The sequence below is a fragment of the Desarmillaria tabescens genome (assembly GCF_030435595.1).
Source record: "Desarmillaria tabescens strain CCBAS 213 chromosome Unknown EV420scaffold_5, whole genome shotgun sequence".
NCBI classification, from domain to species: Eukaryota; Fungi; Basidiomycota; class Agaricomycetes; order Agaricales; family Physalacriaceae; genus Desarmillaria; species Desarmillaria tabescens.
The window spans coordinates 389,463-407,635 of record NW_026848304.1 but is presented as its reverse complement, the minus strand read 5'-3'; the positions used below and the strand labels follow the sequence as shown (position 1 = coordinate 407,635).

The 18,173-nt window shown below is 47.9% G+C and overlaps 10 protein-coding genes across 10 annotated transcripts; 3 read left to right on the top strand and 7 right to left on the bottom strand.

Annotated features, from left to right (window-relative positions):
* The first annotated feature begins 78 nt into the window (after positions 1-78).
* On the top strand, positions 79-1,631 carry EV420DRAFT_1512565 (uncharacterized protein). Its single transcript, XM_060471663.1, has 6 exons — positions 79-213; positions 268-311; positions 361-612; positions 667-683; positions 731-1,317; positions 1,374-1,631. Exons 1-6 carry the CDS (start codon positions 103-105, stop codon positions 1,557-1,559), a joined length of 1,197 nt encoding a protein of 398 aa, XP_060336095.1. The 5' UTR covers positions 79-102; the 3' UTR covers positions 1,560-1,631.
* On the bottom strand, positions 1,632-3,979 carry EV420DRAFT_1512564 (Metallo-dependent phosphatase-like protein). Its single transcript, XM_060471662.1, has 4 exons — positions 2,757-3,979; positions 2,274-2,699; positions 2,091-2,211; positions 1,632-2,032 (listed from the first exon to the last, which is right to left on the bottom strand). The coding sequence occupies exons 1-4, from the start codon at positions 3,610-3,612 to the stop codon at positions 2,014-2,016; spliced, it is 1,422 nt and encodes a 473-aa protein (XP_060336094.1). The 5' UTR covers positions 3,613-3,979; the 3' UTR covers positions 1,632-2,013.
* Positions 3,980-4,882, bottom strand: EV420DRAFT_1512563 (ribosomal protein S17-domain-containing protein). The gene is made up of 6 exons (XM_060471661.1): positions 4,803-4,882; positions 4,693-4,744; positions 4,545-4,640; positions 4,366-4,494; positions 4,232-4,315; positions 3,980-4,178 (listed from the first exon to the last, which is right to left on the bottom strand). The coding sequence occupies exons 1-6, from the start codon at positions 4,812-4,814 to the stop codon at positions 4,087-4,089; spliced, it is 465 nt and encodes a 154-aa protein (XP_060336093.1). The 5' UTR covers positions 4,815-4,882; the 3' UTR covers positions 3,980-4,086.
* A 102-nt stretch (positions 4,883-4,984) lies between these two features.
* EV420DRAFT_1301642 (uncharacterized protein) lies at positions 4,985-8,600 on the top strand. Its single transcript, XM_060468405.1, has 19 exons — positions 4,985-5,015; positions 5,067-5,231; positions 5,284-5,439; positions 5,491-5,526; positions 5,575-5,646; positions 5,696-5,933; positions 5,985-6,050; positions 6,097-6,262; positions 6,314-6,454; positions 6,505-6,606; positions 6,659-6,827; positions 6,884-6,959; positions 7,010-7,211; positions 7,266-7,361; positions 7,412-7,594; positions 7,647-7,877; positions 7,932-8,279; positions 8,327-8,416; positions 8,465-8,600. Exons 2-19 carry the CDS (start codon positions 5,180-5,182, stop codon positions 8,546-8,548), a joined length of 2,508 nt encoding a protein of 835 aa, XP_060336092.1. The 5' UTR covers positions 4,985-5,015; positions 5,067-5,179; the 3' UTR covers positions 8,549-8,600.
* On the bottom strand, positions 8,601-9,332 carry EV420DRAFT_1512560 (uncharacterized protein). The gene is made up of 5 exons (XM_060471660.1): positions 9,184-9,332; positions 9,110-9,129; positions 8,961-9,058; positions 8,886-8,905; positions 8,601-8,836 (listed from the first exon to the last, which is right to left on the bottom strand). Exons 1-5 carry the CDS (start codon positions 9,239-9,241, stop codon positions 8,631-8,633), a joined length of 402 nt encoding a protein of 133 aa, XP_060336091.1. The 5' UTR covers positions 9,242-9,332; the 3' UTR covers positions 8,601-8,630.
* On the top strand, positions 9,315-11,176 carry EV420DRAFT_1759783 (uncharacterized protein). The gene is made up of 7 exons (XM_060480597.1): positions 9,315-10,109; positions 10,167-10,362; positions 10,412-10,457; positions 10,505-10,543; positions 10,593-10,815; positions 10,868-10,903; positions 10,954-11,176. The coding sequence occupies exons 1-7, from the start codon at positions 9,566-9,568 to the stop codon at positions 11,142-11,144; spliced, it is 1,275 nt and encodes a 424-aa protein (XP_060336090.1). The 5' UTR covers positions 9,315-9,565; the 3' UTR covers positions 11,145-11,176.
* Position 11,177: 1 nt separating this feature from the next.
* On the bottom strand, positions 11,178-12,271 carry EV420DRAFT_1512547 (Isopentenyldiphosphate isomerase). Its single transcript, XM_060471659.1, has 4 exons — positions 11,992-12,271; positions 11,607-11,942; positions 11,442-11,555; positions 11,178-11,390 (listed from the first exon to the last, which is right to left on the bottom strand). Exons 1-4 carry the CDS (start codon positions 12,140-12,142, stop codon positions 11,236-11,238), a joined length of 756 nt encoding a protein of 251 aa, XP_060336089.1. The 5' UTR covers positions 12,143-12,271; the 3' UTR covers positions 11,178-11,235.
* A 33-nt stretch (positions 12,272-12,304) lies between these two features.
* EV420DRAFT_935292 (Rec8 like protein-domain-containing protein) lies at positions 12,305-15,570 on the bottom strand. The gene is made up of 17 exons (XM_060484054.1): positions 15,483-15,570; positions 15,275-15,430; positions 15,204-15,214; positions 15,030-15,150; positions 14,913-14,976; positions 14,836-14,863; positions 14,415-14,784; positions 14,217-14,364; positions 13,920-14,156; positions 13,749-13,869; positions 13,603-13,692; positions 13,431-13,550; positions 13,324-13,370; positions 12,933-13,269; positions 12,775-12,877; positions 12,598-12,719; positions 12,305-12,547 (listed from the first exon to the last, which is right to left on the bottom strand). The coding sequence occupies exons 1-17, from the start codon at positions 15,536-15,538 to the stop codon at positions 12,468-12,470; spliced, it is 2,211 nt and encodes a 736-aa protein (XP_060336088.1). The 5' UTR covers positions 15,539-15,570; the 3' UTR covers positions 12,305-12,467.
* Positions 15,559-17,044, bottom strand: EV420DRAFT_1512544 (uncharacterized protein). The gene is made up of 5 exons (XM_060471658.1): positions 16,845-17,044; positions 16,651-16,787; positions 16,326-16,602; positions 16,173-16,259; positions 15,559-16,128 (listed from the first exon to the last, which is right to left on the bottom strand). Exons 2-5 carry the CDS (start codon positions 16,677-16,679, stop codon positions 15,850-15,852), a joined length of 672 nt encoding a protein of 223 aa, XP_060336087.1. The 5' UTR covers positions 16,680-16,787; positions 16,845-17,044; the 3' UTR covers positions 15,559-15,849.
* EV420DRAFT_935547 (uncharacterized protein) lies at positions 16,782-18,041 on the bottom strand. The gene is made up of 5 exons (XM_060484055.1): positions 17,887-18,041; positions 17,671-17,829; positions 17,439-17,621; positions 16,845-17,390; positions 16,782-16,787 (listed from the first exon to the last, which is right to left on the bottom strand). Exons 1-4 carry the CDS (start codon positions 18,013-18,015, stop codon positions 16,941-16,943), a joined length of 921 nt encoding a protein of 306 aa, XP_060336086.1. The 5' UTR covers positions 18,016-18,041; the 3' UTR covers positions 16,782-16,787; positions 16,845-16,940.
* Positions 18,042-18,173: the final 132 nt, after the last annotated feature.

Sequence of the window (18,173 nt, the reverse complement as noted above, 5' to 3'; positions counted from 1 at the left end):
GGTCCGTCAGCGCGAGACTTTCGTGTCACGTGATCTACGCCAAGTAGCGGTCATTAAATAAGGCGCGTTCCGTTCTTTCCTTCCTACTCCTTTGATCCTTACATGCCTGCTGGTCATCATGCCCCATTCACCCCTCACATTGGGGGGAAACTTACGGTAGCACTTTTTATTGTCACCCTTTTTGCTTTTGTAGTAGAGAGCGAGTTCACACAAGTAGGTATTTTCCCCCGGTGCTTGCTGAAACAGGCGCTTATCTGCTCTTCCTAGTATGTCCAGACAGACCTCGGATACAGACAACCTTTTTTAATTTTGTGCGTCGGGTTATTGATTCACTCTTACTATTACTAATTTACTTGGTAGCTACGTCGTTCATTCGTCGTTCGCTATCATCTTCCCACTTCATCTCTTATATCTAAGGATGACCACGAAGCACTCGACAAAGTCCCTCGTAAATGGCTTATCAATAGCTGTTGGTGACCACCTTTCTCCTTTGGCGTTCCCTCCAAGTTCGACGGACTTCCCTCGGTTCCGTTTCGTTTCCCTCATACTCACGTTAACTGCCGGAATCACGTTCCCGGGTCTCCTTTGGTTTGCTGCCATCACTCTGGCTTCGTGAGTTATCTCCTCACTGTGACTTTCGTGTGCTTTCCTGACGACTTTATGCAGTGTCAGTGACGTGACTGGTACGTCTCGATTCATCCGCTGCAAACGTGTCTAATTACAATTTCAGCTATTTGGAACACCAACGCATTTTTCGCGTACATAATCTCTGTCCAGGTCTTTCACCTCAAATGGGAGTCGCGCCGACTCCTGGCTGTTCTATTGGCCACTCTAGGCGTTCTAGTCGTTGTCTATGGAGGTAGCATATCCGCTCCTGAAGAAACAGGCACGGAGGTGGTGCAGGACTTCAAACGCCCTACGGCACCTCTCATCGGCGACTTGCTAACATTAGCGGCATCGCTTATCTATGCATTGTATCAGGTTATGTACAAAAAGTACGCTGCCTTGCCATCTGATCCGGAGCTTGTTTCCGAGAGGATATATGATCCACTTCCGGAGGCAGATGATTTGGACATTGAGAATTCCAGCGAAACGGATACCAAGGATACCGACACAGCCTGTCCGCCTCCATTTGGATTCCATCCCAACTTCCTAACATCGGCCATCGGAATATGCACATTCATTTTTCTATGGATACCTATACCTATATTGGACTATTTTCAAATCGAAGCCTTTGCCTTACCGGACAGCTGGCGGACGGTTCTGGCTATAATGACGATTGCCATGAGTGGTGTCGTGTTTAACGCTGGCTTTATGGTAAGTTTCCTTTAGGGACATTCTCGATTTTGTAGTCACTGAAACTTCGCGACCAGATTCTTCTGGCCATATGGGGGCCAATCATGACATCAGTCGGAGGTCTCTTAACGATAGCTCTCGTTTTCATTTCGGATGTCATGTTCGGCGCCGGCATGAGAGCCGTTACCATGGGTAGTGTTGTAGGATCAACAATGATAGTCGCAGCCTTCGGAGTGTTGGCATATGATATGGCTAAGCACTAGTTCAGAGTACACCCTATAATATAGAACGTATGTCTACAATCTTAGTTCCAATCCTAGTAGCAATTCAAACGTCTTTTATTGAATAAATACGTGACGAGACCATGAGTACTGAGACTTATAACACAAACATCGACAGGAAGATGGGGAGAGCAATAGAGGAGAACAAAATGCCAATCCTAAAGTAAGAAAAGAAAGTATGATTACAAGAGTCAGAGAAAAGAGCGGACTCAATATCTCCTCTGGCCATTCAAACGACAGGGTGGTGAAAAAGAGGGGCGAAGCAGTTAGCGAAAACTGCCTTTCGTCAATGTTCTACGGGGGTCATCCTCATATACGTCGCTGGCCCTAGTCTACAATTTCATCACAGTGCGTCGGTGGCCAGAACTATGAACACAGATCCACCAAGAGGCTACCAGCTATTATATTCGTATATCGTCGGAAACCGTCGTAAAACTCATGCGGCCGTGGCCATACTACAAATAAATCGATTAGAATATCGAAACGAAAAGGACCAAGGTATATAGTGCGTACCTTTTCCGCTTTGCTTTAGTCATTTCCTTCCGTAATGCGGCACCATCAAGAGGTTTGAGCAACTCGAAGGCACAAAGCAGATCCTCTGACACGCTCATGCATGCCCCGTAATTGTCAAATTCTGATGGAAATTCGTAAGGACAAATTTGTTACGTGAACCAAGTAGAATGTGATTTGACTCGCCTCCGCAATAATTAGGTGCACTGAACACTGTCACTAGTGTTCGATCGTTCCAAAACTCGTAACCATCTTCTACAACCATATGTGCCCGGCATATGAGATCCATGTCGTAACGAACAAGGAACTCATTGATGATGGCTTTCCCAAAGCAATAGCTCACTCCCCTCTCGTTATCCTCCCAATCTAGAGCTGTATCGGATGGATCTGACCAGAGCAAGTCGTTCAGAAGACCATAGTCTGGAACATCTGTTGGTCTCTGTATCCGCTTTATATCCTCCATAGAGTGGAGAGAAGGCGATAGACCTCCGTGGACGCAGAAAATCTTGGAGGCTACGACGGCGGCAATAGGTAGACAATTGAAAACATCGATGAACGTTTTCCACGTCTTGATATTACAACGTCGTTTGCACTCATCATAGAATCCATATACTAAGAAGGGAAGAATCGTCAGTGACGTATTGGACACGCAACAGCTCCACCACTCACCTCGCGTCACGTTCGCACATTCATGGTTCCCCCTCAACAAGAAAAAGTTTTCCGGATACTTGATCTTGTAACAGAGAAGTAAGAGGATAGTCTCGAGACTTTGTTTGCCACGGTCGACATAATCCCCAAGAAAAAGGTAATTTGCGGCGGGAGGAAAACCGCACATTTCGAACAGCCGTATGAGGTCCGAGTACTGCCCGTGAACATCACCGACGATCTTCACAGGAGGCGATAATTCGACAAGAGTAGGTTGGCTTAGGAAAACCTCTCGGGCGGCAAGGCAGATGGAAGTGATCTCTGTGTTTTTAAGGCAAAGAGATTTGCTGACTTTCCCCGTATATCCGACATCCAGAAGCCGTTGTATCATGTCATCGACATCAAACGGCCGTGGCTTCTCCTTTACACCTCCGTTCTCGCTTTGAAGTCCGTTACTGGAGGCCGATCCGGGAGTGAACATGTTTGAATTGGACAAAATCGTCTGGGTAGCCGGTATATCTAAGGGAGCAGGAGAAGGCTTCGGGGAAACTTGAGACGTTGAAGAGGAAGATGCTGGAGAGGCAGGACTTGGTGGAGGGGGGTCAGTAGAAGAGGGGTCGGCAGGCTTGCGAGGTCCTGTACCATTTCCTGAGGATGCTACGGCAGCACCATCGGGAGCCGATACATTTATAGCAGGCCCTCCGTTCGGTAGTGACTTGTCGACACCGTTAACTGCGTCGGAGCCCGTCGCTCGGGACAAGGAACCTTGCGGCGTGCTTTCTCCCACCTCCTCCGTCGCTGTTTCAGGAGACGGCGAATCGGCTTCCTTCTCCTTCTCCTTGCTACCCTTCTTTGACTTCTTGGACGGCTGTTGGCCCATCAGAGGAGAGTGGTGGCCAGGTGGTAAAGGCGACGATGGTCGACCCTTGGCGAGCTTGGAAGTGAATACGGAGAAGAGCGTTGGCGCCAGTGTTGCAGCGATGGGAAGGTAGCAGGACGTAAAGGTAGATACGCAGAAGGGCCTGCCTGGAAAATGGAAGGAAGGAGAACAAGGAAGGGGCTGAGCAACACTGGAAGCAACAACAATCAGGTCAAGCCGTGGTCCGTGAGAACAACGCCCGATATGGCACCTTGGCGCTGGCTATTTCACACAAAATTCACTTGGACGAATATTCTTTCAAAATTCTGACTTGTTTTTTTGGCAGATGTCTTTGATCCCCGCATCGTTAATTGACTCATTGCTGGCACCGTTTGCTGGACTTAGAGCTGCGCAATTCATAGTGGACATAAGCATGGGTTATTTTGTAACAAAGCTCGACATATGGTGGTGATGATGCAAAATATTCCCTTGCTCCTAGAACTTGCCAAATGCCTTGGCTGCCGCCTTGTTCTTCGACACCCGCAGCACATTGAACCTCACCGTCTTAGACAGTGGCCGACATTGTCCTGCCGAAATACCGTCAGATGGGAAAAAGAATCACGATGCACCATCTACATACCGACTGTGACCATGTCACCAATCTCAACACGGAAGGCCGGCGAAAGATGAGCAGCCAAATTTTTGTGGCGCTTCTCGTATCGGTCTGTCATGAATGTGAGGCCAAAGTATAACAATGTTGACAGCACCGCATACTGTATTTGGGGATGTAGTGTAGGTAGTCCCGTCGGATGATGATGGTACGGGTCATTTTTGTCGAAACGACCTTTCCGGTCAGAATACGGCCACGGATTGACACTTCACCAGTGAAGGGGCATTTCTTATCTGTTCCATTATCAGCCTTCTCCCTGTAAAGTCTTGGAGAATTGTCGCACCGATATATGTCCCACTGATAGCTTCTGAGGGAGTCTTGAATCCCAGACCGACATCCTTGTACCAACGCTTGTCCTTCGTTGAGACCTTCTTGCCAGCTACAAATGCTACCGTCAGAACGAGTATTGCATTGTCTTGAAGGGAACGCACCACGCGACTTGGCGTTCTGGAAGATGGGTTGCTTTTGGAAAGCTTTTTCTACCTTCAAGACCACATTTGTTCAGCAAAATAAACACTATGAAATGACACCTGTAGCGCACCTGTTCAGCCATATTTGTCTTGAGGACGTCGGGGAGGGCGAGGCGGCTTGAGGCGTAACGTTTCGAAAATTTGTTGACAGTTGTTGTGGCATGAAGAGTGCAAACTTAAATCTCGACTATACAGTCACGGCAATTCCCGGGAGGTCTACCCCGATTGAGTAGGAGTCTGGTGTCTTGCTCTTCGCTTCGAAGCCACAAACCAACAGATAGCAGGTACTTTTTTCCTTCGTGAAATGTGGGATTTTTCTGAGATGATACGACCAGTTTGACAATTGACAGTGACGTTCTACGATGATAATTTGATACTGCTTTCTCTTACGACCCAAGTTCGATATTGTGCTTTTCGAATTCTTCCCAAAGGACTCTAGTGTGTACGCATGTTTATCACGCGTCTCCTGTCTCGTCCAATGGGCCGCCAGCAAACCTTAGGTCTGTTTCGCGCTACACCGTATTCTCTACCTTCGTCTCATCTCCCGCCTAGGTAAATTCTTCGAAATGCCCAAGTCTATCAAGCCAGCACCACCCCAGCAATCAAGTTTGAGGGAAATGTGGACAAAGACAAAGCCACCAGCCAAGGTGGACGCGTCTCGCGTCAAGGATGAAGCCATGGACGTCGATACGCGTCCTGCGCCCAAAGGTGCGCGCGTTCTTCGCGTTATACGTCACAAAGTCTCAGTCTAGCATATAGCCGAAAGTTCTAAGCGCAAGGAAGTCGTTCCCGTAGGTAGGACAACGTGACCTTCTACGAGCTCCCATTTACATCGAATATTAGCGGACGCGCCTAGGATCAAAAGGCGGCGAGTAGTTGAATCTGACGAAGAGGGTGAACCGTCTTCGACAGCAGGTTCGATAATGTTTCTTCCTTCAACGAAACTCGACTCAACGCTGCCCAGAACAACGTGTGCTGTCTTCCCCAACATCTTCGAAAACACCAACTCCCCCTGTGCCTTCACCCAAAGCTACAGCCAAGAGCAAGTCGAAGTCCAAAGCAATTGCTGAGAAAGAGACTGTGACTCAGGTCGAAGCTAGCTCCCCAGCCCCAAGTGATGACGACAGAGATGATGAGGTTATGGACGAAGATTCTGAGGATGGTGGTGGCAAGGCTACAAATCTAACAGCCGCGTCGAAAAGGTACGAGGACCTTTGTTTCATGACCTGATGCTTGTCTTGATGCCATAATAGTGCTATTGCCGCTCTGTCCAAAGTTGAGGACGTCGACATCAAGGGTGGCTGGAAAACCGGTGATCCGTATGTCCTCCTTTAGCATTTCCATTCTCGTACTAACTATTGACAGTGTACCGTATGCAGCCTTGACCAACGTGTTCTCCAAGATCGAAGCTACAACTAAGCGCTTGGAAAAGAATGCCCTTCTAACCTCATTTCTGCTTCTTGTTATTCAGCGAAGCACTTCAGGCAACGCGCAGTCTCTCCTCCAAGCAGTGTATCTCTGCATAAACAGGGTAAGCAATCTTAATATCCATTGCGTCGATGATCTAGACCTCTCGATGCAGTTAAGCCCTGATTATGTGGGTATTGAACTGGGCATCGGTGAAAGCTTGCTCATAAAAGCGATCGGAGAGTCCACCGGTCGTACTATTGCCACTGTCAAAGCTGAACTGAAGAAAGAAGGCGACCTGGGTTTAGTAGCAATGGTATATTATCTTGAAGTCAAAACCTATCCGTCGAATGACCTATTTTCTAGAACTCGAAGAATCGCCAAAAGACGATAGGGAAGCCTAAAGCGCTGACAATTCCATACGTTTTTGCTAGTCTCAAAGAGATCGCCCTTACTTCTGGTCAATCTGTCAGTTGACTTCCATTCTTATCTGTCACCCTTTTATTCATCATCGACATAGTCGCAAGCAAAGAAAGTATCTATCATAACGAAACTCCTTGCAGCTTGTCAGGACTTTGAAGCCAAGTATATAGTCCGTAGTCTAGAGGGAAAACTTCGTATAGGGAATGCTGAGCGCTCTGTACTTGTTGCCCTTGCTCATGCGTCGGTTCTTGCAGAGAGAGAAAGAGGTATGATACATGAATTTCCGGAGGTGTTAGCCTTTTCTCTTACCATTTTTCTTTAGCAGGAAAGAAGTGGTCGGATGAGAAACTGGCTGCTCGTCTGGAGGAGGGAGCGAGTATTATGAAGGGCGTGTTTAGGTATGTACCCTCTTTCTCACACATTCATATCACTGATCATTCTGGGGAAGTGAGCTACCCTCTTATGATGAAGTGGTTCCCGCATTGCTCGAGTGTGGTCTGGATGGTCTACGAGACCGTTGCAAACTTACTCCTGGTGTCCCATTAAAGCCTATGCTTGCTAAGCCGACTAAGGCTATCGGTGAAGTCCTGGACAGGTTTGAGAAGAAGCGGTTCACGTGCGAATATAAATACGACGGCGAACGTGCTCAGGTGTGCTATCTATGCTTATCTCAAGATGAAGATGCCCCTCATCTTAGATCACAGGTTCACAAGCTTGAGGATGGTACCGTCAATGTCTTCAGTCGAAATTCTGAGGATATGAGCAAGAAATATCCAGACCTCGTTGAACAACTTCCAAAGGTGAGGATATCTGGACATCGTTTTTTCTGCGTGCTCATTGCATAGTACAGTGTTTCAAAGAATCAACCCAGTCATTTGTACTAGATGCCGAGGCCGTTGCATGGGACCCTGTCGCTAGCAAAATACTCCCCTTCCAGGAGCTGAGCAAGCGGAAGCGCAAGGACGTCAAAGTGGAGGATATCCAAGTACGAGTATGCTTGTTTGCGTTCGATCTTTTGTGTTTGAATGGTGAAGTACGCTTCGAGTCTTTTTCTGATCAGGTCGTATACTAAGTGAAACCAACAGCCTTTACTTCACAAACCACTTGTCGAACGTCGTTCCCTTTTACGAGATAACTTCAATGTGGTACCTGGAGAGTTTGACTTTGCCAAAGCGTCGGATGGCGAAACCACCGATGAGATACAATCTTTCCTTGAAGAAAGTGTCAAGGACGGGTGTGAAGGTCTGATGGTCAAAATGCTGGAAAGCGAGGCAAGCTTTTACGAACCAAGCCGAAGAAGTGTTAATTGGCTTAAGGTATAGAGACTCCTTTGTGCATATGTCCGTATTGGTATTGAGAGTTTGTTTTAGCTGAAAAAGGACTACTTGGCCGGCATTGGGGATTCCCTTGACTTGGTAGTCGTTGGTGGATACTACGGCAAGGGAAAGCGGACGAACGTCTACGGGGCTTTCCTCCTAGCATGCTATGACAGTGACTCTGAAGAATATCAAACGATATGCAAGATAGGGACAGGTTTCAGTGAGGAAGCTCTTCAATCTCTGTACGATTTGCTCCGGCCACTTGAGATGACCAAAGTTCGGGGCGATGTCAAGGTTGGGGGAGCGAAGCCAGATATCTGGTTCGAGCCGAAGGTCGTATGGGAAGTTTTGACGGCGGATTTAAGTTTAAGTCCAGTTTATACTGCGGCTCAAGGACTTGTAAGTGTATCTCTGTGTTGGTGTCATTCATCGCTGATATTCCGCAGGCGGACGAGCGAGGTATATCACTTAGGTTCCCTCGCTTTATACGGATACGAGACGATAAGTCTGCAGAAGATGCGACGGGGCCGGAACAGGTACGCGCTAAATCCGTTCTTTGACGCACCAAGGCTAACGGAAATTAGGTTGCCGAGATGTATGAGAAACAGGCCCTGGCACAGAGTAGCACTAAGAAGGGACGCGGGGACGCAGACGACGGATTTTGGTGATTTATGGGAGGTATTTACGTATAATATATATGAATGAAACACAGATAGTGAATCTATGGGTGAATATCTGGAAAGAACGAGGCTACTGGCCAGCCTTCTTGGCCTCTTCTCTCGCTGCCTCGACTGCCTCTGTGACCTTGCCTTTAGGCTCCGCCGTCAGCCCTAGCTTCTTCTCCCGTCCGCCGTTGTACCAGTAGTTCAGGAATCGGACATCTTGAACGCTCTGCGCCAGGGCGTTGGTCGTGTGGCAGGCAAAGAGAAGGTAATTACGCGGCTGGACGCGCCAAGCTGAAGACAAAATCAGGTGCTGAGTGTGATAGACATTGGAGACTCGTACCGAAACGCATGAAGACGAGACTAGGACGAGATTAGAAGTCTGGAAGAAATTTTCTATATGACGGGCAGAACGTACGAATAACACGCAAGGGTGGTTGTCATTGTGCCAGAAATGAATTCTTCATCCTTGGACAAGTCGGAAAGAGCAGCGATAGGAAGACCCCAGTTGGCGACCTAGAATGTGGTGAATGACTGCTGGGACCATAAAGGTGGGGAAATCCGAACTGGGCCCCAAAAATGAGTGCCTGTTCAAAGTGAAATTAAGATTATTGTGAGTAAGAAATAGCAAGTACGCTCACTGAAAAAGTATTCTCGCGCTGCTGGTGACCGCAGCCAGGTGAAGAAAGTGGACGCCATGGTCGACAACGAAGCTGGAAAGAAAGGTGGGGCAGGCCGATGACACAGGATGACTGTCTGCGCTTACGTGAGTACTTTCTGAGCGCTACAGCTGCCTCTGTTCTTGCTGCCAATGCTTTGCTTGTTTATTTCTTTTTCCGTGCCATTGCTTCCTGATATTCCCTGCGACATTGCAAGGAAGCCAATGGCCCTTGGTCGGATTTTGCTTAGTATATAATTGGCTGGAAAAGGAAGTGTAGAGCGCTTCGGAGCCTCATGTTCGTCCACTCTGCTCTCTGCTGTCATCTCTCATTTCTTCGATATCGACTGTGTTCGTGACCAGCCATGCAAAGCTATTCAACTTATCCCTATTATCCCGGCCAGCAGCAGCAGCAGCAGCAACAGCAACAGCAATACTTCTCTCCTCCATCGTACCCTGCTGGGGCGAACAGTGGCTACTCGCCCTTTGTCAACTACGGCGGACAGCGTTTAGCAAATCAAGGTCCTTATACCAACGGAACTCCTTACCCAAACAATGCTGCATCGTTTCCACCCAATTCTACGCCTTTTCCCCAGCCAAAGCCCTTCATTCCACCCGACCTCGTAGCTCAGATAACACCTTCAAAGTCGACGACCAAGCCGCCCAAGGCCGCAAAACAGAGATCATCAACAATTCCTGCCCACGGCCCTGCTCCAGTGAAATCTGCCATCAAGAGATCGTCTACCGCAAACGCTATGCCTACGCATCAGGTCAGGCTGGAGAGGCAGCGGACGTCAAGTGGAGCTAGCAGGCCAGCAACTGCCCCATCGAGGGAAACTGTGACGCGAACGAGAACAAGGTCGGATGCTCAGTCTGCGGTGGCAAAGGCGAAAGCTTCATTTCAATCCTGTATGTGCCATGGTTTGCCTTTGAGCCACTCGTCTAACTGACTGTCCGTCTTTCCAGGCCAGATGTTTATGACCTTTCACGGGAACAATGAACTCATCGTTGAACATATAACAGAGGCTGCGATGACTGAAATAAGGCAACAAATATTCGGGATTTGGAAAGACGGCATTGAAAGCGATGAACAGCGAGACTCCATATGGCGGGTAAAGTTCAAGAACACTCCGTGGAACATGTCTGGTCCGCACAAGAAAAGGTATTTGCCGTTACTCAAGCAATTGGAGTAGCGCACCGACTTTACTCAGGGCTTGGGACATGATTGTGACCCTGTTCCGGGTATTCGCAATACGGGTGCGTTCTTCCATTCATGTCACTCCATGTACTTATTATTCTCGCAGGGATATGCGTTTCAAACTAGCATCAATATTGGTTTCCAGGTTTGTCGATAAATGTGTATTCCTTTTGACACTAACATCTGTCTTCCAGCCCCCACGACTCGTTTTCGTGGCTCGCGCTGTCGACAAAACTGCTCGCTTCTTTCTCGCGTTCTTCTCCAAAGGTGGACTGCGGGTCAACTTGATACATCCTCCGTCTGTCGTTCAAGAGTCCATCGGGCACGCACTGATGGAGGCTTTCCCCGATTTGATTGCTTATGATGAGGACATTGATCATATTCGATCGATAGAACTAAAGCGAGAGGCAACTAGAAGTGAGTCCTGCTTGCTGGGGTTTCGACATATGTTGTCTTATATACATGAAAGGAACGCGCCGACTGAATTTTGAACCTACCCAATCATGTAAGGTTGATTTCTGTACCCATGACCAACGTTTGATTAAATGATCACAGCGGCGTCGACGGTGGATGCTAGTTACTTTCTTCTCCGCGTCCTCCGAGCACTCAGTGACGTTGGCTTCAATTTGGAGACTACGATACCTCTGGGAAGCAACTCGAACTGGACTCTACGTTCCAGCACGGATATAGGAACACACAGGGAGCTTTACGTCTTCAAAGGTGTCCCTTCGCACCGAGTCGGCTGAATTGTTGAATGAAATGAGCTTATGTACTATATATATCGAAAAGTATTCTATTTTGATGAACAGTGTATTATCTACGAGCTTCATTATATGCCTATACCATCTTAACGACTTTGCTACCATCGACCAAACCTACTAGACTTTTTGCAACGACCCTGCCATCGGGGCCTTTCCGTGCATGGAGCTCGTCCCACCAGCCGAACAAGAAATCTCGAGCAATAAGTTTGAACCAAGGAGTAAACGAATTTCCTGTATCCAGCATATGAATGTGCTCTATTCAGAGATAGAGGTTTAACTCACCCGAGTCATCAAACATGGCTTGCAGTTCTGCCTTGTCGACGTACTTGTGATCCCGGATCTCGTTCAAGTTGGGTGTAACATCCACATCGGCAGTAAGGAACAGAATGTAGTCCACTGCGTATCATGAGCCATGAGATGATCACGAGTCTGCAATGGGCAACTCACCTTCATGTTCGCCCCAGATGCCGTCCGACGGGGCAAGGTAATGAATACGAGTAAGATATTGGAATTCGTCGATGGGAGTCTGGCTCTGGGGGATGCCCAACTCGTGGTACAGCTTCCTGGATGCCGCCACTCGGACGCCTAACTGGTCTTTCTCCACCTTTTCGGCTTCAAAGTCGTCCAAGGGATGCGAGCAGCAGGTGTTAGTCCACATGTCCGGGAATGTGATCTTCTCGGTCGCCCGTTGTTGAAGCAGCAGCTTTCCATCTGAAGGACGGAAGACGAATGCAGAGAAGGCTCTGTGAAGCAGACCCTTGTTGATATTATCCATTAGATGACCTGGATACCCTCTTTAGCGTCGACGGCCACAGTAGCCTTTGCTACTCACACGTCTTTTTGTCCATAGCACCGATGGCGTTGTCTTCTTCATCTACAAGAATACATCTCTCATCCATGAGCTTCGACTGTTCGGGATCATAGTTGGTCAGGTCGATGCTGGCAAGAGCAGCGCGAGCGGCGAGGACAGCAGGGGAGCTCATTTTCCGATACCTGTCGCGATCCAGGACGATAAGGGAGAAAGGTACGAGCCGATTGAGTGGTCCGTTTAAATCCTGATATCAATAGTGAATGCAGCGTGTCAGAATATAAGAGTGGTCCGATCCTTTTCGATCGGTCTGAAAGTATTGTTTGTCTAACCTATATGTTACATGTATACTAATGGTGCTATCAATTCAGTACAGTTATCTAAGTAGCTACAATTCCGGGATCATCGAATGGACACTCCGGTCCTGGACATATGGTTGAGAGGAAGTGACGAATCGGTCATTAACATGGGGAACCGGAACCTGGGTCTGATCAGAAATATTAATTAGGTACCAAGAGCAAAGAAATAGGTCCGTAAGGCTGTGGCTGTCGGAGATGAAGCAAGTCCTTGGTTGCCAAAACTGTGAAGTCTGTTAATGACATCATCACCGTAAGCTTCGTCGAGCCATACCCAAGCAATGATAGAAAGCAGCAGCAGCAACATGTCGAGTACTTGTAGCGGGAGGAGCTATCGCATCGAATGATAGGTCGTTCGAAAAGTCCGGGAGAGTTTGGAACTGCATCTTTGTATATCTGATTGGATATCGTCGGATCAGAATATTATCTGCGAACCTGCTATCAAACTTACTCGAGAAAATTGAAAGAGTTGCGTTCAAGTGTAACAAGATTCAGGTCTGATTTTTGTGATTCCATTTGCGAGTTCAAGTTATTGGCTCCTTCCTCCGGATCCACTGAAAATTCATCATTACATCGCCGACGAAACAATGAAACAACGCCATAAAATACCTTCGAACTGGTAGTCCTCCCCCACCTGTGACCCCCGATCGGTGACACCTGGGGACAGCCCAAGACCGGTTGCACTTGCACTGGGAACGAGAGAACTCTCCCGTCGACTGACAGAACTTCCCCTCATCCTTATATCAGCGCGGTCAACGCTGATCCTATCGCTTCCACCTGCAAATCCCCCGGCCCCACTCGAGGAGCTGAAGACACCAGCATTGTCCCAAGGAAACAGGGAGCTGCGCTGAGACTGAGTCAGAGGTTCCTCGGGCGATGGATCAATATCAAACTGTCCGCCGCCAAGAGATGGTGGTCTGGAGACTTGACGTCCTTGTCCGGGCTCCTTGAGCTCATCATTCAGCACGCTATTCTGCTGATCGACGCGTAGAGAACGCACCTCTGATGACCGGATCTGCTGTCCAAAATCAAAATCTATCGGGACATCTTGGAATGGATCCGCTACAGCAGATACACCGAAGTTCTGATCCGTAAGGAACAACATACCATCCCTTCCAAAGTCCACCATGTCTACGTCCATAGCATAATCATGTTCAGCAGGACCTGTAAGTGCTTCTTTTAGAGTGTTTGGATCTCTAATCTTGCGCCGTTTAGACGGAGGCTCATCTGAAGCCAGGAAGATATTTAGATCGGATGACAAGAGAATGACATAGAGTACCTGTAGGATGGATGAGAAGAATTCCTGTCCTTGCTTCGACTTGGACTTTGAAATTCTCTTGCCAAAAGTCAACGAGGACGGGGGCTTCGACTTGGGGCGGGTATCATCAGTACAATATTCACAGAAGGGCAGGAATAAGCTCATACTGTAGTCCGGAACCCCCCAGATAATGTCTTCAAGTAATCGCCCGTTCCCTTTCTCCGATCGCTTGTATTCATTTTCGTGTCTCAAAAGCTTCTGCCCTCGCAGATATTGCGCCCGGGCGGTCTAAAGTATCATATGATTAGATGACGGACGCCCGACGTAGCCATGACAACCTTTAGTTCTTCATCAGTAAGTTCAGTCCTAGCATCCAAAAGCAATCGTGTCTTTTTGATCTTTTTCTGAGCTGGAGCAGATGCATTCTGGAATTGTTGTGTGATATCTTGCAGAGGTTGTACAGGTTCTGCGTCCTGAGACAGAAGTTGTTGAGAAAATGTCAGAACAGGTGTGATAGCACGTGGGGTATTTGGCAGTGAAAGGGGAGTCTTGTTCTCTTTCTGGAAGTCGTTCGCCTTGGGGAGTCGGGAATAATTAGATCTAGTGCCTATCCAGACCAACCAGATGATGCGAACCTTTCTCTTACGCTTCCCCTTGTCAATAGTGGGAGTCGCGGCATTGCTTACCGGAGGCTGTATCAGACCTTGATTATCTTCGAAGTTGAAGTCTAGATGCATGGGCATATCGGCGGGAAAAGCGAAATCGTCACTTTCGAGGATATTCCTAAGATGGTTGGTGAGCCCTTTGGAGTTACGATATTTGTGAAATAATACCTTCTGCCAGTATCTATGGCCTTCGTTGGAGTACCACCCCAGCCCTCGCCTAGTTCTCTAGCGAGTTCGTCGCCCAGCAATCCACCTAGATCCGCACCATCAGAGAAGAATGGATCGTTCATAAATCCACCATCAACTTGAGATGAGGAAGGGTCCTGAGAAAATCCTGGAGCGTTGCCGCTGAAGGAAAGGTCAAAGGAGGCAGACAAAAGGTGATCATAGTTCTCTTTCAAGGTGCAGAGTTCCGCACGCACATCTTCCGCGACAGCAGGTGGGCTAGCCTGAGGCTTCGATAGCTTCGACTTCGACTTAGATTGTTTGCCCTTCGGATTATATTCAGCATCGGGCATATCCTCCTCCAATTCGTCCTCTAGATTTTTCCCTGAGATATTGAAGACGGCCAGAGCTGAGTGCTACGTACCCCTGGCATTGAGAAATGCATCCCAGTCCTGTTCAGAGGAGTCAGATGGAATCAAAGATCTGAAGATCAGTACTCACTGCAACAAATGCATCTAATTCATAATTGGGATTGGTATCTATGACCAATGTTAAAGCCGATGCCCTTTGATAGATGGCGTCAATTCCCATGCGAGAGGAGCCGTGGTCGTGGCATACCGAGTGTTAGGCTGAGCCATCTGCAACTGTCCATCTCCAGGAGTAGCTTGATATTCTTGAATGACCTTCTTCAAGGAGGCGACACAATGTGACACGTCAGTGAAGAAGATGTCCTGCTTGACTGTGCATTTCTTTTAGGTTGAAGTAAACAGGGTGGAACAGCTATTCACCCACCCTTGTATACGCTTGGATAGGTAGCAACACGCTTGAGTGGGTTTCACGCGGTGCAATTGATGTAAGCTTACCGTGCAACACCGACCATCAAATTACTCGAGAGTCGCAGAGCGAGGGGTTCAGACGGTTCTGCTATGAGATCGCACAATTGACCGATATCCGCGGTCATCACAGATCTTTTCGGAAGTTTCTTGAAAGTTGATTTGGATCCCAAAGTTGCGGCAAGCCTATGTCAAGATCGCCACGCCATTCCATAAATGAAGGTAGCACAAGACATACCAGAGGAGCCCAAATCCACTGTCTCGTCTTGCGAGTAGTTCCGGAGAGAAAAACATATTTAACAAAGCAACAGGGGTGCGTAATACTGCGACGTGTAAGCGTCACGGCGACGTTGAATAGACAAAACATGATCCTTACCAGGATACAACAGTTACAGAGGCTACAGAACAGAAAAATTACAATAGCGAATATATAGTGGACGTATTGTTCAGAGCAGGAGACAGGAAAGCATGAGAGTAGAGAAGATGGAGGCAAGCGAGGCTGGGATTTGGCATATGCAAGAACCACGTCGGAGTTTCGATTCCTCGATCTGCAGATCCTTGCGCCACACTTCCCAAGCGTGGATGGTAAGTACATGCTGAGTAGTTTATGACGTCTTCCAGCGCTTTCCTCCTAATCCAACGAGTCGAGTGAATAGCTCGTCACGGCCCCCTACCCATCGGAATATTTCTTCCACCTCATGCTCATCGTCCTCTGGTGACCATTTTAAAGACAAACCTTTGATCAGTCCTATCTTCCTGACTCCACACAGACGAGATAGAGGGAGGGTGATTTTAGGCTTTGTTGTTGTCAGGGGGGTGAAAAGGAACATTGTCGAAGTCAGAGTGATGAGTCCGGGAAGTCGTAGAATGCTGAGAAACGAACGCTAAAAGTGTATTTTAGGAAGCAAGAGACCAGCAAAATAAGAACAGTACTGTGAGTATCCTGTGGCAGCGTAGGCTGAGCTATCGCCATCGCAGAAGAAGGGATGATAGGCGAGGAATGATCTGGCATCCACTTCACATCGACGGGGTAAGAACAACATGAAGAAGTGTTTATTTCGATTAGATTCCAGAGTCTCACCTGTCCTTTTATCAGGCGCTTGCCTTCACCTGCCCACGCTTTACCAATTGCTGCCCGTTCACTCCACTTCTTCCAGTCTGGACCGGTTTCTTTGCCGTGTGATGCAGATGACTGATTGGAATCTACTTCATTATGACCAGAGTTGCCCGTCGCATCAGAATGTCTGGCAGCTGTTTTTTTGCTCGGTTTAATATATTGTCCCGATGCTACACGAGAAGATATGAGTTCCATGGCGTAATCTGCATCTGTAGGAATATCAGCGAGTGGCGGAGGTAAACTATACTAATTTGTGAGAATTGTGTTGAGAAACTGCAATTAGACATACCGAGCTCTTTCTTGCGGAGATAATGCCATCACAATGGGCACCACGTGCCAAAACAGGAAACCTGCCACAAAATACACGCACTTGGCAATAATCCTTGCAGGAAGAAGGAGCGTTGCCAAGAATGCACAAAATATAAACTGTATGAGTGTTTCAGTCTAGCTGGTCTGTAGACAAGAAGGTAAAGGTGAACCAACAGCACCATAGATTCGAGAGGAATAGTGTCGGCGCCAGATGAAAAGGCTAGACACATCGAATGAATGTCAGGCATGAAAGAGATGAGAGGGGGAAAATCACTTCTTCATCCTTTCATGGAAATCAGCAACCGCATTGAGAATGTGAAGGCCCAGACGCTTGATATCTCTCTCCTCCTCACTCTCCGTTTCATCGCCGAGTATTGTGGGTTCATCATTAATGGTATTTATTGTTGCGCCGTAATCTATAGACTCCGGAAGGATTTGACATCCAGGTTGCTCAGCGGAGGCCTTCTTGGCCTTTGGTTTCCACGGCTTGTTGACTATTCTGTATAACCTCCACATATCTTTGACCCCAAAGGATGAGGAAGCAGATAATCGGGATGATACTGCATCGCCAAGCTTGTTTGCCCTATCAACCTCACGAAGGCGTTGCCGGAGCTCATCTACAGTTGGGTAGGGCATAATTCTTCGGCGGATTAAAGCATAGAATACGCGTAGAAAAAATGCAGGACACAAGAGATCGTGATACCACAGCATCCAAAATATCTTCAAGATAAATTAGGGAGTGTAAAAGGTGGTATATGATGAACGCACGATGCAATACATGGAACTACGACCCGTATCACGCCATGACGATAGTTGATACATCCTTACGAGGAATGGTACGTAAATGGGAATAGTCGCCAAGTAAAGGCGCTGGACTGCCAGTTTCAAACGCCCTAGAGTAAACGGTGGTGCGGGAGGAGCTGCGGGAGGTAAATGCGGGCGTATCCATTGCTACTCAGAATGAGAACAGATATCAAAGTACCACAATGTAATGCCGTACATCAGCTACTTGTTCTGAGATAGACCGGGCAGAATGCTTTTCAGGCAGGTTGTCATCTTGAGTTTGTCCGATGGCCCATACAGAGTCTTCGGCAGCCACTGAGGTATTTTCAAGAGAAGTGCCAGAAGATGTGTCGGAAACCCGGACTTCTGTTACATACTGGAACGCAAGTCAGGATGGACAAAGCCCTCATCTTGATTCAAGGCTTCGACATACCGTAGAAAAGATGGTCAGAAACCGGTCCATTTCCTCATTTTCATATAATTCTCGTAGCTGTTGGTCGGATAAATCATCGATATCTTTTTCGGCACCAAGAGGTAAGCTTGTGGTAGACAAGGACGACATGGTCGGGAGTAAGGCTGAGTGCAGCGCGGCAGCTGCTGGAGTACCGAATCCGGAATCCGGACCGGGACAATGACAACGCGCTCCGATCACGTGATGAACGCGACATCACGAAGGTAACGGTTGGACAAACAAAAACAACTTACAAGCTTCCTCCCGCT

Excerpts from the sequence above, each read along its gene's own strand:
- EV420DRAFT_1759783 (XM_060480597.1), top strand. The coding sequence starts at position 9,566 with ATGCAAAGCTATTCAACTTATCCCTATTATCCCGGCCAGCAGCAGCAG. Across the intron at positions 10,458-10,504 it reads TCCGGGTATTCGCAATACGG|GGATATGCGTTTCAAACTAG; the intron begins GTGCGTTCTTCC and ends TTATTCTCGCAG. Across the intron at positions 10,904-10,953 it reads TTTTGAACCTACCCAATCAT|CGGCGTCGACGGTGGATGCT; the intron begins GTAAGGTTGATT and ends AAATGATCACAG.
- EV420DRAFT_1512563 (XM_060471661.1), bottom strand. Across the intron at positions 4,641-4,692 it reads CCAGAACGCCAAGTCGCGTG|CTGGCAAGAAGGTCTCAACG; the intron begins GTGCGTTCCCTT and ends TAGCATTTGTAG. Across the intron at positions 4,495-4,544 it reads TATCAGTGGGACATATATCG|ATAAGAAATGCCCCTTCACT; the intron begins GTGCGACAATTC and ends ATAATGGAACAG.
- EV420DRAFT_1512565 (XM_060471663.1), top strand. The coding sequence starts at position 103 with ATGCCTGCTGGTCATCATGCCCCATTCACCCCTCACATTGGGGGGAAA. Across the intron at positions 214-267 it reads TAGAGAGCGAGTTCACACAA|TATGTCCAGACAGACCTCGG; the intron begins GTAGGTATTTTC and ends TGCTCTTCCTAG. Across the intron at positions 1,318-1,373 it reads TGTTTAACGCTGGCTTTATG|ATTCTTCTGGCCATATGGGG; the intron begins GTAAGTTTCCTT and ends CTTCGCGACCAG.
- EV420DRAFT_1512547 (XM_060471659.1), bottom strand. The coding sequence starts at position 12,142 with ATGAGCTCCCCTGCTGTCCTCGCCGCTCGCGCTGCTCTTGCCAGCATC. Across the intron at positions 11,556-11,606 it reads CATCTGGGGCGAACATGAAG|TGGACTACATTCTGTTCCTT; the intron begins GTGAGTTGCCCA and ends CATGATACGCAG. Across the intron at positions 11,391-11,441 it reads AGCCATGTTTGATGACTCGG|GAAATTCGTTTACTCCTTGG; the intron begins GTGAGTTAAACC and ends TGCTGGATACAG.
- EV420DRAFT_1301642 (XM_060468405.1), top strand. The coding sequence starts at position 5,180 with ATGTTTATCACGCGTCTCCTGTCTCGTCCAATGGGCCGCCAGCAAACC. Across the intron at positions 5,527-5,574 it reads CAAGGAAGTCGTTCCCGTAG|CGGACGCGCCTAGGATCAAA; the intron begins GTAGGACAACGT and ends ATCGAATATTAG. Across the intron at positions 7,212-7,265 it reads ACGACGGCGAACGTGCTCAG|GTTCACAAGCTTGAGGATGG; the intron begins GTGTGCTATCTA and ends CTTAGATCACAG.
- EV420DRAFT_935547 (XM_060484055.1), bottom strand. The coding sequence starts at position 18,015 with ATGTCGTCCTTGTCTACCACAAGCTTACCTCTTGGTGCCGAAAAAGAT. Across the intron at positions 17,830-17,886 it reads TTCTGACCATCTTTTCTACG|TATGTAACAGAAGTCCGGGT; the intron begins GTATGTCGAAGC and ends CTTGCGTTCCAG. Across the intron at positions 17,622-17,670 it reads TCTCAGAACAAGTAGCTGAT|CAATGGATACGCCCGCATTT; the intron begins GTACGGCATTAC and ends CATTCTGAGTAG.
- EV420DRAFT_1512564 (XM_060471662.1), bottom strand. The coding sequence starts at position 3,612 with ATGGGCCAACAGCCGTCCAAGAAGTCAAAGAAGGGTAGCAAGGAGAAG. Across the intron at positions 2,700-2,756 it reads ATGTGCGAACGTGACGCGAG|TATATGGATTCTATGATGAG; the intron begins GTGAGTGGTGGA and ends TTCCCTTCTTAG. Across the intron at positions 2,212-2,273 it reads TGCACCTAATTATTGCGGAG|AATTTGACAATTACGGGGCA; the intron begins GCGAGTCAAATC and ends AATTTCCATCAG.
- EV420DRAFT_1512544 (XM_060471658.1), bottom strand. The coding sequence starts at position 16,679 with ATGGCATTATCTCCGCAAGAAAGAGCTCG. Across the intron at positions 16,603-16,650 it reads TCTCCGCAAGAAAGAGCTCG|TTTACCTCCGCCACTCGCTG; the intron begins GTATGTCTAATT and ends AAATTAGTATAG. Across the intron at positions 16,129-16,172 it reads CACAGGATACTCACAGTACT|CGTTCGTTTCTCAGCATTCT; the intron begins GTTCTTATTTTG and ends ATACACTTTTAG.
- EV420DRAFT_935292 (XM_060484054.1), bottom strand. The coding sequence starts at position 15,538 with ATGTTTTTCTCTCCGGAACTACTCGCAAGACGAGACAGTGGATTTGGG. Across the intron at positions 14,157-14,216 it reads AGGGGAAGCGTAAGAGAAAG|GCGAACGACTTCCAGAAAGA; the intron begins GTTCGCATCATC and ends CGACTCCCCAAG. Across the intron at positions 12,548-12,597 it reads TGCTTTCTATCATTGCTTGG|TTTTGGCAACCAAGGACTTG; the intron begins GTATGGCTCGAC and ends CAGACTTCACAG.
- EV420DRAFT_1512560 (XM_060471660.1), bottom strand. The coding sequence starts at position 9,241 with ATGGCGTCCACTTTCTTCACCTGGCTGCGGTCACCAGCAGCGCGAGAA. Across the intron at positions 9,130-9,183 it reads AGCGCGAGAATACTTTTTCA|GCACTCATTTTTGGGGCCCA; the intron begins GTGAGCGTACTT and ends CACTTTGAACAG. Across the intron at positions 8,837-8,885 it reads TCTCGTCTTCATGCGTTTCG|CTTGGCGCGTCCAGCCGCGT; the intron begins GTACGAGTCTCC and ends TTTTGTCTTCAG.